General features: G+C 42.1%; 3 protein-coding genes across 3 annotated transcripts; 2 read left to right on the forward strand and 1 right to left on the reverse strand.

The window, feature by feature from the left end:
• Positions 1 to 1,274: 1,274 nt before the first annotated feature.
• LOC131879760 (cleavage and polyadenylation specificity factor subunit 2-like) lies at positions 1,275 to 4,495 on the reverse strand. Its single transcript, XM_059226174.1, has 3 exons — positions 4,161 to 4,495; positions 2,269 to 3,516; positions 1,275 to 2,166 (listed from the first exon to the last, which is right to left on the reverse strand). Exons 1-3 carry the CDS (start codon positions 4,338 to 4,340, stop codon positions 1,309 to 1,311), a joined length of 2,286 nt encoding a protein of 761 aa, XP_059082157.1. The 5' UTR covers positions 4,341 to 4,495; the 3' UTR covers positions 1,275 to 1,308.
• Positions 4,496 to 12,085: 7,590 nt separating this feature from the next.
• On the forward strand, positions 12,086 to 13,353 carry LOC131886266 (solute carrier family 35 member B1-like). Its single transcript, XM_059234584.1, has 5 exons — positions 12,086 to 12,225; positions 12,301 to 12,535; positions 12,695 to 12,767; positions 12,826 to 13,233; positions 13,298 to 13,353. Exons 1-5 carry the CDS (start codon positions 12,086 to 12,088, stop codon positions 13,351 to 13,353), a joined length of 912 nt encoding a protein of 303 aa, XP_059090567.1.
• Positions 12,827 to 16,269, forward strand: LOC131882032 (rRNA methyltransferase 1, mitochondrial-like). The gene is made up of 4 exons (XM_059229055.1): positions 12,827 to 13,233; positions 13,298 to 13,905; positions 13,971 to 14,263; positions 16,052 to 16,269. Exons 2-4 carry the CDS (start codon positions 13,507 to 13,509, stop codon positions 16,248 to 16,250), a joined length of 891 nt encoding a protein of 296 aa, XP_059085038.1. The 5' UTR covers positions 12,827 to 13,233; positions 13,298 to 13,506; the 3' UTR covers positions 16,251 to 16,269.
• The last annotated feature ends 2 nt before the right edge of the window (positions 16,270 to 16,271 follow it).

The raw sequence follows: 16,271 nt of genomic DNA on the forward strand, positions 1-16,271 counted from the left end.
CGTGGTGAAGAAACGAATTGTCCAGGTTTTCAAGAAACGACGTTTTGCGCATATCTGTATGTTTTCAAAAACATTCATGAGCTTTGTCCCAATCCAGGATTTAGGGTCAATGCTAGTGACCGTAGAAGCTTAACGTGCGTTTTGAGAGCACCTTCAAGTCCTCGAGAATCCAGGCTAGTTCGAACAATGAAATGCACATCGCTTCTTTCTCGGGCTCCTTCATTGTTTAATTTGCTTCCCTCCGTATATTCCCTCCGTAATATTCGTACGGAATACGTAGGCCTTGTTGATACGGTTGCATCTTTCAAGTCAGACTTGGACAAATTTTTAGATAGGATTCCAGATCAACCCTACATTCAAGGACTAGCTCGGTCTGCCAACTCAAATTCGATGGTAAACCAAATGTCAAATAAAGCTTGAAAGGTAATAAATAGACGAATTATAACCTTTCATTTTAATAGTACTGGGGATTGCATTCCATGTAGCGGTTAGAAAAGCCCATGAAAAACCAAACCAAAAAAAAAAAAAACGTTCTCTGGTCCAACACTTCGAGATGACACACTTTTTACAATGCGAATATTTGAGGGAAGCAATTTGAACAATGAAGGGGCCCGAGAAAGAAGAGAGTTGGATTCTCGAGGGCTTGAAGGTGCTCTCAAAACGCACGTCAAGCTTCTACGGTCACTACTATTGACCCTAAAACCTTGGTTGGAACAAAGCGCATTAATGCTTTAGAAATCGATGGCGGTCAAAATTGGCAAGTTAGTCAAGCACAGCCCATCAATCATTATGAAGAAAAGCCTATTCGGTTCATAGAGATATAAGTTGCCAAATTTTCCTGTTACCGTATATGCCCAGTGGTGATGTGGTCCGTGAGCTAAGTGATCTACCTGAAGGCACTCTACAAAAGTTTCAGCCTGGAAAACTCCATCAATAAATTCGCCTTTGCCGGTTTCAGTTTAACAAATCTTTCAACCCAGCAGTAACGGATGCCCAAGAACCCGTGAATTCGTTGCTGCGTATCAAAAGACCTGAAACATAGGGGATTTGTAAAAGGCGGAACATACGAGCTATCAAGGTGCTCAACTACCGGTAGGCTTGAGAGGGTTCTTGAAAGATTCCACTCGATGTTCTAACCTTCATTGATTCAGCCAGGCCCATAACCAATAACCAAACAATGACCACGAGTTGCTTCATACTTGACGATCTCTGCTTCATTTCTGGAAGAAAGATGGTTTCGCTATGATTGTTCTTCTTCGAATTTGAAATAAATGGACATGAATATGGTTAGTTTATTTCTATTTCATTTTAGACAATGGCATACTGATCGTACAAGAGCTCTCGAACGCGATAATACTCGTCACAAACTGTGCCTTCAATGGTGACACGCCCACTGTCATGTCTGCGCAAGGCCACGTTGCCATTGCCACAGAAAAGTACGCCTCCGGCAAATTCTGATGAGATTCCACTCTTGGTCAATACAATCTTGAAATCTGATAACTTCAACTCATTAACAAACACACTTGGATGTCCCGAGATGTCCCCTTCACACAACGGGACAAGGGTCGGGATAGCCGGCTTCTTTTTGACTTCCTCGGCGTCTTCAGACTGGACATCGGCGATTTCTTCCTGATTAAACGAGATCTTCCCATCCACCCAAGCCAAAAGGCCATCTTTGCCCTTACTGAAGGACAGACGACTGACCAAGGATTCGGGCAAACGGACTTGGTAAATGTAGGACTCGGTGGTGGCATCGACGGTTTCGCCATTTTTGGGAGTATAAATATTGACCTTTTGTTGAGTCTGACCGGAACTTTCCTGGGCTTTAGCCCATAATTGTCGGCATTGGTTAGCCAAAGCTAGACATTGATCCTCACGCCCTCGCACTAAAATCAGACGACGAGGTTTGACTTGCTGAAGCACTTTGACGATGGATTCGCCATCGGAGCGACCTTCGAAGTCGATGAAATGGATTTGGGCCTTGAGTTGAACGCGTTGTACACTGGATATGCATTTGGTTGGGATTTCCACAATATCTTTGGTGTCTTCGTACTCGAATGAGTTGGTACGGCCATTCGTGGCAGGATTCTTGATCGGATCCGGATCGATCACCGTGTCCATCCAATCCTCAGGCCGGATGATCTCTCCATAGTCGTCCCATTTGACCTGAAAGTATATGATTAATATTGAGGCCAAGTTCTCAACGGATGGGTGACAGGAAATAATTCGATCAAAGTCTCAAGAACAGAAATTTCCAAGAGACACTACCTTTTCTTCCGTAAGAGGGAACATCATATGTTTGGCCTTGACCGTCTTGAAGAAGGTTGTGCTCTGATTGTTCTCCTTGGCTGCATCCACTTTCATGATGATATCGTGCTTCACGGGTCCTCCTGTGTCCATTTCCTCATCCGAAGACTCGTCGTCAATCAGTAACTCGTTGTTCTGTTTCTTGGCCTTGGCCACCGCCGCAGCTTTCTCCCGTTCAACCCGTTTATGCTCTTCCAATTCTGCTCCAGATAACTTGACCCGCTTCTTGATCTCCAAATTGATCGTCCGATTGGTCCCATTAGCCACCAAATCATGGGCCAAAGTGCCCTCGCCCGTGCGTGACGTGATGATAATGTTGTTCTGAGGTTTGCCGCACCAACTCAAGAACAGATCCCGAGAAAAGCCGCACTCAAGGTCGGGCATACTGGCCAAGACCACTTTAGGCGACGGAACCTTATTGACCTCGGCTATGGAATGACACAATTTCAAGTGCTTGAACTGAAAAGGGTTGTTGCGTCGACCTTCAAAGTTGCGCATGAGTTTGTCGCTCATCCACTCAATTTGCGACTTGGCGAACTCGATCACGTTGAAGCTCATATTGTTGAGTAAGGCCAAGGAATAAGCGATAAGGCCAGAGTCCTGGATTTGCCAGAGATGATCGATCATGTGGGCTAACTCCAACACCCGTCCAGCCGTGTCTACACAGACCAACACATTGCCCTTGTTGCGGAGGGTCTGCAGAATGCTGGTCATGAGTTTCTCATCCCGATCTCGTCGACGAACCTGCTTGTAAGAGGCGTTGAAAGCATCCGTGATGAGTAAGGAGGGGCGTTGGATCTTCTCGATCTCGCTGCCATTGAGATGCTGCTCTTTTTTGTGGTTGAAGTCCACGGCGTAGATGATGTCCTCTTCGCCCTCCTTGACAATCTTCCAGAGACTGCCGCCAATCATGTGGCCAGCAGGCATGGGCGTGATGGCAATGCCTTCGCCTTTACCTCGTAACTGAACAGTTTGGTTGTATTTGAGCTGCGTGATCATTTCGAACGTCTTGTCGACTTCATCCAAGGAAAAGAGTTGAAAATCTTCCATGTTGAATCGGGCCTGATACAAGTCGTACATGAACATTTGACCCATTTTGTAGATGGGCACTGTTGCGTAAATGGGGCAACTCAGACCTAATTGAGACACGGCGTAGGGTAGCCCGCCTAAATGGCTCATATCCGGATACGAGAGTAACACAGCATCGATCTGAAACGTAACTTCGGGATTTTAGGGGAGGTCTGTCTTTCGGGGACTTTGGACTTCTGAATTTCATGATCAATTTCTCTTTCAATCAGATTTAAAAAAAAAAGATCTTCATACTTCCCAATGGTAGTATTGTAAAATTTGTCTTAAAACCAGGCCTGATCTGGTCGATTATGTTCATTACTTATTGTGACAATCTAAAACTCATTCAGTTTAAGGTCGCACGTACATGTGTTCAATTGTTAGGGGATTTGAATCTTCAGGCTTCTGCTGGTCGGCTCTTAATGGATTAACTTTGGAACAAACTAATTGAACTTCAAGTTGAAAAGGGCAACTGGTCTTCAATTGCCACAATCTAAATTTCTTATTTAGATCTATTTTATGATAAGGAACCCACACAAGTAGCTCTGACCCGAAGAAAGCAAGTCAATTTGGAGGGAAACTCGTGCAAAGTCCATCCTGCTATAAGTCTGTGGCCGATACTAAAGCCCACCGAATCTGGTCAATCGATCTAAAGACTTTAAAAACTAGAGTTGGTAATTTTAGACCAAATACAAAACAACGCATCGGCAAAATCCGTTTAAAGAGTTGCTATTATGTGGCGAAGGCCAAGGATGGAGCATTGAAGGATAATGCTGGGTTCGTACTTTGTGGACCACGGCTTTCAGCTCGTGCATGAAGGCCATGTCGAATTGGGCGTTCCAGCCGCAATCGCACAGGAACGTGAACTGATCCAGCTCTAACAGGTAGGCGTGCGGCGGGCTCAGTGCCGATTGGGCGGGCATCATCCCACCCGACAAAGGCCGGAACTTGATGATCGAGGTCATGACGCGAGGTCACTCCAGGCCAAAGACAGAGGAAGACACTCCGAACAAACAAACAAACAAACAGAAATAACAAATCGTGCGCGAAATCGGGAAATCAAACAAAGTTCGACACATCAGGGTTGCTACGAAGGTAGAGCTGAAAACCCAATTCAAATGCATATCTGTTTTTTTCCATTCAATCATACCAGTTAAGGATAAAAGAATCAAACACTTTTTCTACTATGAATTCGAGTCAAATCCTTTGTAGAGAGGGTTGGTCCTGATTTTTCACCAAACCAGGTTTAAATGTGCTTTAAAAATTGTTTTAAGATCAGCGAGTCTAACCTAGCTAGATTCTTGAGAGCCTGAACTAGTGATGGGATCAAATCAAATTTCAAACTCAAGTTTGCCTGAAAACGTGGAAAGTGAGAAGCCCCCTGAGGGCGGGGGAATGATTATTTATTTGATCCCATCATCAATGGTGCAAGGCAAATTCAACATTAGCGCCCAAGCGCACAAAGTGGCAACACTGACTGGCGTTCAGAAAGTTGATCAAGCGTCTCTTATATCTATTTCACCCAACCTCGTTCACCTAATCTTTAAACAAATTTCCGAATGTCGGGCTTATCTTGAAATCACAAACCATCACACATTTGTCGATACTGCACCAAATAACCCTATCTGAAGTATTCATTTTTCAACTCTCTCCCAAAGATGATTCTTTCTCATCAAGTTTATCAGACAAAGTGGAAAATTGCTAGCTACTTCCACATCCCAGTGAAATTGGCATAAACGAAAGTGTCACAGTTCATTTCAGTTACTGACACAATTTGCACCCTTTAATTTATCTAATAACGGTGCCATTATGAAATACGTGTCAACAGATCGGATAACCCGTGTCCAAAATCTTCGTGAATACGAGGTTGCGAAGAACAGGGGGACGGAATATTAGGAACAGCTCGAAGAGCTGCATCATTCACCTTCATCCAATGAAATGACAGGCCGTGTACCAACAATGTTGCCACTCAGCTCAGGGCCTCCATTTATTGGTATTAGTAAAAACAACTTGCGCCTACCTAACGAGTACTCCGCATTGACCGACCAAAATAGTAATTGACATTTCAATGCCAAATGGTTAAATATTTGGTTGTGGGTTAGTTTTTCACAGATGCAAATTGCATGACTAATGCTTCAAAATAACTATAAATGTGCAAATGGGACATTAAACTCTTTCGTTCTGTTGGTAGTTGCAGGTACCATGTTCCCATGATGGAATTATTCGAGATTAGAAGGGGTCGAGAAAATATTTAAGCTTCTTCTGCAAAATATCATCAGTCATCTCAAAATTGCGCCGATATTATTTGATTTCCTCCATCGAAACATCAAATATACATATATATATTCATTACTAGTTAAATTAATTTAGATACATGTACAAATGGAATCACATCCTTTGGGCATCTGTAATGAGCAGGGCTGGGACTTTTTTTTTATTTCGTATGAAATTCATCCTTTTTGAGGTTTGGTCAGGCAAAAATCCAGGCAAGTGGAACATTGACGGAATCCTTAAGAGAGGAAAATACATCATTGATTTGATTAAACCTTTAAAATCATTACAAAATTGACCTTACAACTTGGTTGAGAACAAATCTCATGAATACGTTTAAATATGTATAGTAAAGAATACGTTTTGTACCTCCACTAGATACTGTATGGTCCCAATCTTCACGCTACATGAAAAATGTTTTACGTTTAGGACTTCAGAGGGCGCCTTGTCACTCAGCCTCTACCAAATAGAGGGCCGATTGTTGAATATATTTTGTGCCCACTTGTTTGCTCATACTCGTATCTAGTCATCACTCTAGTCAATTATAAAAACCATGCGTTTGACAAATAAAATAACAGTTCTCCAACTCTCTCTGTTACACCAACTTGCCCTCCTAGCTCAATTTCCAACAGATGTACCCACAATCTCGGTCTAGAGCACGGAGGGCTGCATAATAGGATTCCACAGATTCGCCTTGCTCCTGGTCACGTTGAATGAAGGCCAGGGTGGGCAATTTTGAGAATTAGCGTGACTTTTGGACACCAAGTGGACAAAAGTGGACAAAAGTGGACAAAAGTGACACAAGTTGCTCTGACCCGAAGAAAGCAAGTCAATTTGGAGGGAAACTCGTGCAAAGTCCATCCTGCTATAAGTCTGTGGCCGATACTAAAGCCCACGAATCTGGTCAATCGATCTAAAGACTTTAAAAACTAGAGTTGGTAATTTTAGACCAAATACAAAACAACGCATCGGCAAAATCCGTTTAAAGAGTTGCTATTATGTGGCGAAGGCAAGGATGGAGCATTGAAGGATAATGCTGGGTTCGTACTTTGTGGACCACGGCTTTCAGCTCGTGCATGAAGGCCATGTCGAATTGGGCGTTCCAGCCGCAATCGCACAGGAACGTGAACTGATCCAGCTCTAACAGGTAGGCGTGCGGCGGGCTCAGTGCCGATTGGGCGGGCATCATCCCACCCGACAAAGGCCGGAACTTGATGATCGAGGTCATGACGCGAGGTCACTCCAGGCCAAAGACAAGAGAAGACACTCCGAACAAACAAACAAACAGAAATAACAAATCGTGCGCGAAATCGGGAAATCAAACAAAGTTCGACACATCAGGGTTGCTACGAAGGTAGAGCTGAAAAAACCAATTCAAATGCATATCTGTTTTTTCCATTCAATCATACCAGTTAAGGATAAAAGAATCAAACACTTTTCTACTATGAATTCGAGTCAAATCCTTTGTAGAGAGGGTTGGTCCTGATTTTTCACCAAACCAGGTTTAAATGTGCTTTAAAAATTGTTTTAAGATCAGCGAGTCTAACCTAGCTAGATTCTTGAGAGCCTGAACTAGTGATGGATCAAATCAAATTTCAAACTCAAGTTTGCCTGAAAACGTGGAAAGTGAGAAGCCCCTGAGGGCGGGGGAATGATTATTTATTTGATCCCATCATCAATGGTGCAAGGCAAATTCAACATTAGCGCCCAAGCGCACAAAGTGGCAACACTGACTGGCGTTCAGAAAGTTGATCAAGCGTCTCTTATATCTATTTCACCCAACCTCGTTCACCTAATCTTTTAAACAAATTTCCGAATGTCGGGCTTATCTTGAAATCACAAACCATCACACATTTGTCGATACTGCACCAAATAACCCTATCTGAAGTATTCATTTTTCAACTCTCTCCCAAAGATGATTCTTTCTCATCAAGTTTATCAGACAAAGTGGAAAATTGCTAGCTACTTCCACATCCCAGTGAAATTGGCATAAACGAAAGTGTCACAGTTCATTTCAGTTACTGACACAATTTGCACCCTTTAATTTATCTAATAACGGTGCATTATGAAATACGTTCAACAGATCGGATAACCCGTGTCCAAAATCTTCGTGAATACGAGGTTGCGAAGAACAGGGGGACGGAATATTAGGAACAGCTCGAAGAGCTGCATCATTCACCTTCATCCAATGAAATGACAGGCCGTGTACCAACAATGTTGCCACTCAGCTCAGGGCCTCCATTTATTGGTATTAGTAAAAACAACTTGCGCCTACCTAACGAGTACTCCGCATTGACCGACCAAAATAGTAATTGACATTTCAATGCCAAATGGTTAAATATTTGGTTGTGGGTTAGTTTTTCACAGATGCAAATTGCATGACTAATGCTTCAAAATAACTATAAATGTGCAAATGGGACATTAAACTCTTTCGTTCTGTTGGTAGTTGCAGGTACCATGTTCCATGATGGAATTATTCGAGATTAGAAGGGGTCGAGAAAATATTTAAGCTTCTTCTGCAAAATATCATCAGTCATCTCAAATTTGCGCCGATATTATTTGATTTCCTCCATCGAAACATCAAATATACATATATATATTCATTACTAGTTAAATTAATTTAGATACATGTACAAATGGAATCACATCCTTTGGGCATCTGTAATGAGCAGGGCTGGGACTTTTTTTTATTTCGTATGAAATTCATCCTTTTTGAGGTTTGGTCAGGCAAAAATCCAGGCAAGTGGAACATTGACGGAATCCTTAAGAGAGGAAAATACATCATTGATTTGATTAAACCTTTAAAATCATTACAAAATTGACCTTACAACTTGGTTGAGAACAAATCTCATGAATACTTTAAATATGTATAGTAAAGAATACGTTTTGTACCTCCACTAGATACTGTATGGTCCCAATCTTCACGCTGCATGAAAAATGTTTTACGTTTAGGACTTCAGAGGGCGCCTTGTCACTCAGCCTCTACCAAATAGAGGGCCGATTGTTGAATATATTTTGTGCCCACTTGTTTGCTCATACTCGTATCTAGTCATCACTCTAGTCAATTATAAAAACCATGCGTTTGCCAAATAAAATAACAGTTCTCCAACTCTCTCTGTTACACCAACTTGCCCTCCTAGCTCAATTTCCAACAGGTTATGGGTTCAGCACTGCTTCCACTGCGATTGTGAAAAGTGTTTGGCGAGTTGAGTCTAGGAGGGTGGGCAGCAATGCCTGTGGAAAAGAGAGTTATCTGGGTGCCGAAAAGGATCGGCGGTTCGTGGTGGGCCTGTTGTGCCCGGTTCGTGGTGGGCCTGTTGTGCCCGGTTCTGGTGGCCTAGTGTGCTCTGTTCGTGGTTGGCCTTGTGCCTGGTTCATGGAGGGGCTGTGTTTCCCCTGGAACCCAATGGAGGGGCTGTGTGTCCCCTGGAACCCAATGGAGGGCTGTTGTGTCCCTGGAACCTGCAATGGTGGGCCATGGTGCCCTGGAACCTGCAATGGTGGGCCATGAGTGCCCTGGAACCTGCAATGGTGGGCCATGAGTGCCCTGGAACCTGCAATGGTGGGCCATGAGTGCCCTGGAACCTGCAATGGTGGGCCATGAGTGCCCTGGAACCTGCAATGGTGGGCCATGAGTGCCCTGGAACCTGCAATGGTGGGCCATGAGTGCCCTGGAACCTGCAATGGTGGGCCATGAGTGCCCTGGAACCTGCAATGGTGGGCCATGAGTGCCCTGGAACCTGCAATGGTGGGCCATGAGTGCCCTGGAACCTGCAATGGTGGGCCATGAGTGCCCTGGAGCCTGCAATGGTGGGCCATGAGTGCCCTGGAACCTGCAATGGTGGGCCATGAGTGCCCTTGGAGGCCTGCAATGGTGGGCCATGAGTGCCCTGGAACCTGCAATGGTGGGCCATGAGTGCCCTGGAGCCTATATGTGATGCCATGTGCAACAAGTGAGGGGAAGTGTTGAATATATTTTGTGCCCACTTGTTTGCTCATACTCGTATCTAGTCATCACTCTAGTCAATTATAAAAACCATGCGTTTGTCAAATAAAATAACAGTTCTCCAACTCTCTCTGTTACACCAACTTGCCCTCCTAGCTCAATTTCCAACACCGATTGAGCCGATTCCTTTTTATTGGATTATAATCCGTTTGTGTTGTCTTTAGATAGTTCTATTAAAATCTTATGCATAATTAGTGACCTGGGTCACATAATTTCCGGAAAAGAAATTGCGTTCAAGGCACTAGTAGTTTATTGAGCAATCTACCGAACCTCTTCCCGTTTTCTTTGCGCCCAGTGACGTTACAAATAGAGTACCTTATGAATATGAGTAGCTCTCCCATAATCCCTTTCATTTAGCAGACGAAGCGTCCTCTGCTTCATCAAGGTGCGGTCAAACAAACGCAGAGACGAGAGAATACGCTCTAAGATGCTAAACTTTATTAAGAGACCATTAAGTGAACAATTTATTGCCCAAGTACATGAGTCTTGTTGGACACGTTTCAAATTCTCTTTGGGCAAATTTCCGAACAATACGAAAATTCAATAATCAATTACAAGAGGTTGTATACTGTATGATTGATAACGTGTCAATACTTTTGCAATCATCGTTTTCAACAAAATAGATCTAAGAAAAGCAGTTTCAAAAGTTTTCGGTGACTAACTTTAAAAAACATCTCTTTTCATAAACTTATCGTAATCTTTTTTGCACAATTCAAGGGAAAGATATATTGATGAAAAGTCGCTGGTATACTACAAATTTAAGATATTTAGCTCGCTGCTCATCCCTATTTGGATGTCAAATGTGTTTGTAATTATAACCTTGCAGGATTTGAAAGGGCTCTCTCAAGGGCTAGTGGTATATTTATGGTGTTAGAATAGATCAGCAAGGAGTTGCTCAGCGAAAAATACATTATCGAAGTCAGGAATCTTAGAGCTTATTCTTAGGTTAGGTTAGGTTCTGAGTGCGTCTCAGAACGAGAAAAGACAGAACAAGCTGAATATTTTCTCGATCTAATATTCACTCCTTTGCTTTCAAAATTGGGCTCTGAACTTGAAAGTTTTAGGTTTGACTCAGCATTGAAATTCCATTTTCAATTGGTATAAAGGCAAGATAACATTGCTCAAGCCAATCAGTAAAATGTTCACAAGAAAAGAATGTTCAATCAACTTTCACCCTGTAAAGCCACCAAAATGCTCAAATAACCAAAACTTATTTTCACCGTCAACAACCTCCTTGAACGATTTCGTTCCTTAATTTGGCTGATAATCATAGTTTGTAGATCTATTGTTTTGACGAAAATCATAAGGTATTTTATAAAAGCCTAAGGTAATGGATATGGCACTTTTGTATCTTGGTTACTTGGAAGCACTGATTTCGCCTACGATTGAGGTTTCGGCATCAGTACTCTAGGACACATACTATGTATGCCACATGCTCACAGACCAAATAGTCCAGTCTCCCGAGCGAGGATTGTGTTCTTTGGGGGCAGCCAACACTGCTCCCACAGTCATCTTACTGCTATCTGTACCCAGGCTACGTGGTTGGTTTGTTTAATTATCCCACATTGGCATGAGGGTTATGAGCCGCTCATGCTTTTACAACCTTTGATAAAACCGACAAATTCCATAGGTAAGAAAAATGCAATGCATTGAATAAATCAAATCTTGGCCCATTCTCCCAAATCTATGTATGATATAACAAATGGTTTCACGAACCAGGAGAGCACCCATGGAGCAGCGACAAAATTTTAGTAGGTTATATTTTGGAAATTGAAGATGTCATTTGAAGTTGGAGCACTAGCCATCCCCGGTACTCATGACTTTAAAAATGTGTATGTGTGTTTAAGTCAGATTTCATAGGTAAGGATCGAAAAGATAGTTATAAGGTTAAATCAAGTTTTGAACTATATTTGTCATTTTGAGAATACTTGTTTAGGTTGGCACTAATAAGTGGCTGAGGATGTATTTTATTCTTTTTCAATGAATTGCGCCGTAAGTTATCTTAAAGTATCGTACAATGATTATACTGGTTTCTCAAAACATTCATGATTTCAGGATGCTTGAAAATATGAAACACTCATAGATATGTGAGTTTGCATTGAAATTCGCTTTTTGTTGATTTCAAGACAAGACTCAACACAAAATTCAAGGAGTTTAAAAAAAGAAGTTATAAGTCAATGTTTGCTTTGAACACTACCAAAGTATTTTGACGAAAATCGTAAACTATTTTTTCGACCCCAATTAAAAATTCATTTTACCACAGCGGAGAACTATGTTAAACATTTGGACTCCAACCTTAGTTGTTAGCCTTAGCCACAGATATATTTTGTTTTATATTCCTCATGTGTTTTTGTATTTGGTACACAATCTAGCTCGTTATTATCCAGCTGTTTCTCCATCCTGACGGACCAGCATCAGTCCATCTCCATTCCCATGGGTGCTAAATCGAAATCTGTTAGTCCCTCGGGGCCAGAGGGGGGCCACGCCCACTCAAGCTCAGTACTGCGGTTTTTCTTCTGCGCCTCGGGCATCTTTGTCTGCTTCTTTTTCTTTGGCATCCTGCAGGAGCGCATGTAAGTTCATCCATTGAATCCGTAGTACACGCCAAAATGGACTCTAGAAAGAGATATTCTTCAACTTTTTTACAGTAACCGCGGGGAATATGGCGAAGGTCCGGCTACGGAACGTTTCACGTACACGTTGGCCTTGGTGTTCTTCCAATGCGTGGTCAACTATCTATACGCCGTGATCATGTCAAAGGTCGTACTCAAGCAAGGCCAAGACCGGACTAAAAGCTCGTACTATGCCATTTGCGCCTTCACCTATCTGACCGCTATGGTGTCCAGCAACAAAGCGCTGACATGGGTCAATTATCCAACTCAGGTGAGATCGGACAATGGCAACTTGATGAGACTTTGTTTGAAGCTATGGATATCCTCTTAGGTGGTAGGCAAGTCTTGCAAACCTATTCCGGTCATGATCTTGGGTGTGTTGATAGGTCGGAAGCGGTACCCGTTACTCAAGTATCTCTTTGTCCTGTAGATCGTGTTGGGTGTGGCCATGTTCATGTTCAAGGACGTCAAGGTTGATGATAAGAGCGATGGATCTCTTTTGGGTAAGAAAAGGAAACGATTTCGATGATATCTAAAGACGACTGATCTACTGATCTCCAGGTCTGGGTGAAATTATGCTCCTGCTCTCACTTACTTGCGATGGTTTGACCGGGGCCGTTCAAGAGCGAATGAAATTGGACTATCAGACCAAATCCGGTCACATGATGACCTCTATGAACAAGTGGTCGGTGTTCTACTTGGGTATTGCCCTGACTGCCACGGGAGAGCTATGGGAGTTCTTCGGATTCGTTCAAAGACATCCCAGCGTGTTATACGAACTGGGCTTATTCTCCATTGCCAGTGCTCTGGGTCAATACTTTATTTTCATGTGTGTGAGCGAGTTTGGACCCTTGCCATGCTCCATCTGCACAACCACACGGAAATTCTTCACGGTCATGGGTTCGGTGGTCATCTTTGGCAATTCGCTCATGCCCAGGCAATGGATGGGTGCCACTTTGGTGTTCACCGGTAAGATGTTTATTTTGATTGAATAAGTTCTGTTGGACTCGTACATTTCTTTGGTGGATTTCAGGCTTGTTCTTGGATGGATTGTATGGCCGCGAGGCACCAAAAAAAGCCGTGAAATGATCTTGAGAGCATCAGGGCAGTTTCAGCCTTATATGCATTTGGTTACCATTTTAAACTGGATTTGCGTATTTACAACCTTACATTTGTTTATTAACGTGTTATTATTTCGTGATAGTGAAATACACATTCCGAGCTCCGGCTAACTCTTTACCGATGGATTATGACTTGACACCATATTTATTCCAGATGATTCTCAAAGGCCGCTTCAGTTCAGGCAATCTTCAAATTCTTCGCCGGATGTCCTTTAATAAAAGGCGTCGGCCTTCAAATGTAGAAGCCATCTTTACTCAAGGCGAAATCCTCAGCGGGATTCATCCTGTTCAAATGGCTTTGAAAGCAAAGAACAGGAAAATTCATCAGGTCATGTACAACCCTGGTTCTAAACGAACCGAAACGCTTCTAGAGTTGGCCTTTGCTCGGGGAATCCCGATAAAGCAAGTTGCATTTGCAGAACTGAACATTTTGGCTAGCCAAGCCGAAAAAAAGGCCGTTCATCAAGGTGTGGTAGCCGATGTCAGTCGTCTGATACCGACAGATATACGGAATGAAGATGTAAGAAACACTTCAAAGAGGATTCGGATTTGATTACTCTATGATTGTACATGGCCTTCTTGTAGGTGGATACGCGTGAAAACCTGTGGGTTCTGCTCTGCGGCTTGAAGGATCCCATGAACGTGGGGGCCGTGATTCGCTCTTGCTACTTCATGGGGGTGAATCGGGTGATTTGCCCGGCAGAATATGCCCAATGCCCACTCTCTCCCGTGGTGAGCAAGGCAAGTGCAGGTGTTCTCGAGATTTTTCCGCCGTTTTCAATCTCACATGACGTCCAAGGATTCCTTCATGACCAAATCCAATCTGGATGGGATGTGATCGGATCCGAGGTTTACTCGGACACAGCCCAAGCATCAGAGTAAGTTTGATTTGAACTGTGATCTCATTTCTTTGATAATCCCTTAACCTCTAGGTGCCAGGGCTTTCGTTTTTTGGAAACCTATTTTTCTTTGATTTTTTTTGCGGACTAGAAATGGAATGCCTAGCAATTCAAGACGAAAAAAACACACATTCATTTATTTTACTTAAAACAAAAACTTAGTTCCTTAACTTGCATCGGGAAGTCTAAACAGCAAATTGTTATTGGGGCATCACAATTATTGAATTTGAACTCCGAAAGTTAAAATTCAAGTTAAAATTTGAAAATCACATTTGTTTTCATTTTGAAACCTATTATTATCAAATATTTATTGAAAGTAGGGAAGTATTGCAAAGATGAGTTCATGTATGTTTTTGTCTGTATTTCCCTTGAAAATATTTTAACACCATTTTCGCTTAACATCATTTACTTTATCATGAAATTACATGCAATCATTTTTTACTACCCTGCGTGCATATTGCCTAAGAAAACGAGGAAACTTCACATTTACTGTCCAGTCAATGTTAGTATTAAAGTTTCTTTTTTTGTTAACTAAAATTTCAAAAGTTTCTTGATAACCGCCCATTTATTAAAAATAGATGATAATAAAAATAAAAGGTAATGATCCTTATTGCCCCTCTCCATTGATACGTGATACAAAAATATAAAATTTGTGTGCAGAATTCTTGTTTTTTTACTGAAAATTACTTGCTTGCCTCAATAGTCACCAACTGTGTTAGGGATGAGCTAGATAAGCCAGACAATCAAGTTTATAGGACAATTACTCTCATTAAATGAAGAGTACTACATATATCATAAGACATCAGCTGCAGACAAAATGATTTCAGGAGTTTAGTGCCTTATCACCTGTTTCTGGAAACAAGTCTTTCCTATGTAGTCTCCCAAAGGCATTGTTTGTTTTTATCTACATTTCGAGGAGGAGGAGAGGGATGTAACACTCCTACGTAAAACTGGAATATACGCCAATAATTTGATTCATGCTGTTCAGTTTGCTACTTGTCTTGATTTTTGTCATTGCTTCTGGCTCGTTCTTATGCATGTGGTTGGTGGTGGCTAGCAGGGCATTAGTAACGAGATTACTACAAGTAACGAAATTACAGTAATTCGTTCGAATTTTTGAAAAAGGACCTGTAATTCTGTTACATTTTAAAACTGTGTAATTGTAACGACCCCAAAAGTAAGCGAATTACTCTTACCTCGTTCCTTTTTCAGCTTCCAGAATGACCTTTAATTTTTCGTTTATCACTTGACAGCTGAGGAAACTTGAGGCTCAACAATAACTGCCATTTTTTGCTATTTCCATCTAGCATATTATGAACAATGAAAGGTTTAAAATAGTGCTTGCTCTTAACTACTCTGAGGGAGTTCTTGGTTTTATGTCTTGTTGCATTTGCTACTTTATTGTTTGCATCTTCTCATTTAAATTCCGTTGGACTGAAGACCTGATTCAGTGCAATATTCAAGCAGGGAAAATCCCTCTTTGGCTTGAGTATAATCGGATTCTTGGACTGGCTTTTAATGCGCCAGGTCAAGCCGAATAGGCCTTGAATAGGCCGCAGAGGCATGATATTTTCATGTTTTTTGGGTATAATCTGACAAAAGATCAAATTTTCACTGAAGGCACCACGTAGCCAATATCGCCGTGCAATAATTGAGACAATCGAATGCAAAATGAAAGTCCGGAAGTGAAAGAGTGAAGCGGTCGGTTTGGCGAATAGGACAGCTTTGATGGGTGTGGGCCTTAAAAATAGTAATACTTCTTTACAGATATCATCCAAGCACCAAACCCAAGCGAATATTGATCCTAGGGAGTGAAGGCTCTGGCATGCCGGAAGAATTGGAACCCTTTTGTCAGAGATTCATTCATATTAAGCCTGGACGTGACTTAGATCCATGTGTGGATTCCTTGAATGTGTCCGTGGCTGCGGCATTGCTTATTGAGCAACTAAGACACGACCATAAATAAATGATAATGACAACAACAAAT

Source organism: Tigriopus californicus, chromosome 1 (genome assembly GCF_007210705.1).
Source record: "Tigriopus californicus strain San Diego chromosome 1, Tcal_SD_v2.1, whole genome shotgun sequence".
In the NCBI taxonomy this organism is placed as follows: domain Eukaryota; kingdom Metazoa; phylum Arthropoda; class Copepoda; order Harpacticoida; family Harpacticidae; genus Tigriopus; species Tigriopus californicus.

Excerpts from the sequence above, each read along its gene's own strand:
- LOC131882032 (XM_059229055.1), top strand. The coding sequence starts at position 13,507 with ATGGATTATGACTTGACACCATATTTATTCCAGATGATTCTCAAAGGC. Across the intron at positions 13,906-13,970 it reads CAGATATACGGAATGAAGAT|GTGGATACGCGTGAAAACCT; the intron begins GTAAGAAACACT and ends GCCTTCTTGTAG. Across the intron at positions 14,264-16,051 it reads GACACAGCCCAAGCATCAGA|ATATCATCCAAGCACCAAAC; the intron begins GTAAGTTTGATT and ends ACTTCTTTACAG.
- LOC131879760 (XM_059226174.1), bottom strand. The coding sequence starts at position 4,340 with ATGACCTCGATCATCAAGTTCCGGCCTTTGTCGGGTGGGATGATGCCC. Across the intron at positions 3,517-4,160 it reads TGAAAGCCGTGGTCCACAAA|ATCGATGCTGTGTTACTCTC; the intron begins GTACGAACCCAG and ends GTTACGTTTCAG. Across the intron at positions 2,167-2,268 it reads TCCCTCTTACGGAAGAAAAG|GTCAAATGGGACGACTATGG; the intron begins GTAGTGTCTCTT and ends ATATACTTTCAG.
- LOC131886266 (XM_059234584.1), top strand. The coding sequence starts at position 12,086 with ATGGGTGCTAAATCGAAATCTGTTAGTCCCTCGGGGCCAGAGGGGGGC. Across the intron at positions 12,226-12,300 it reads GGCATCCTGCAGGAGCGCAT|TAACCGCGGGGAATATGGCG; the intron begins GTAAGTTCATCC and ends ACTTTTTTACAG. Across the intron at positions 12,536-12,694 it reads GGGTCAATTATCCAACTCAG|ATCGTGTTGGGTGTGGCCAT; the intron begins GTGAGATCGGAC and ends TTTGTCCTGTAG.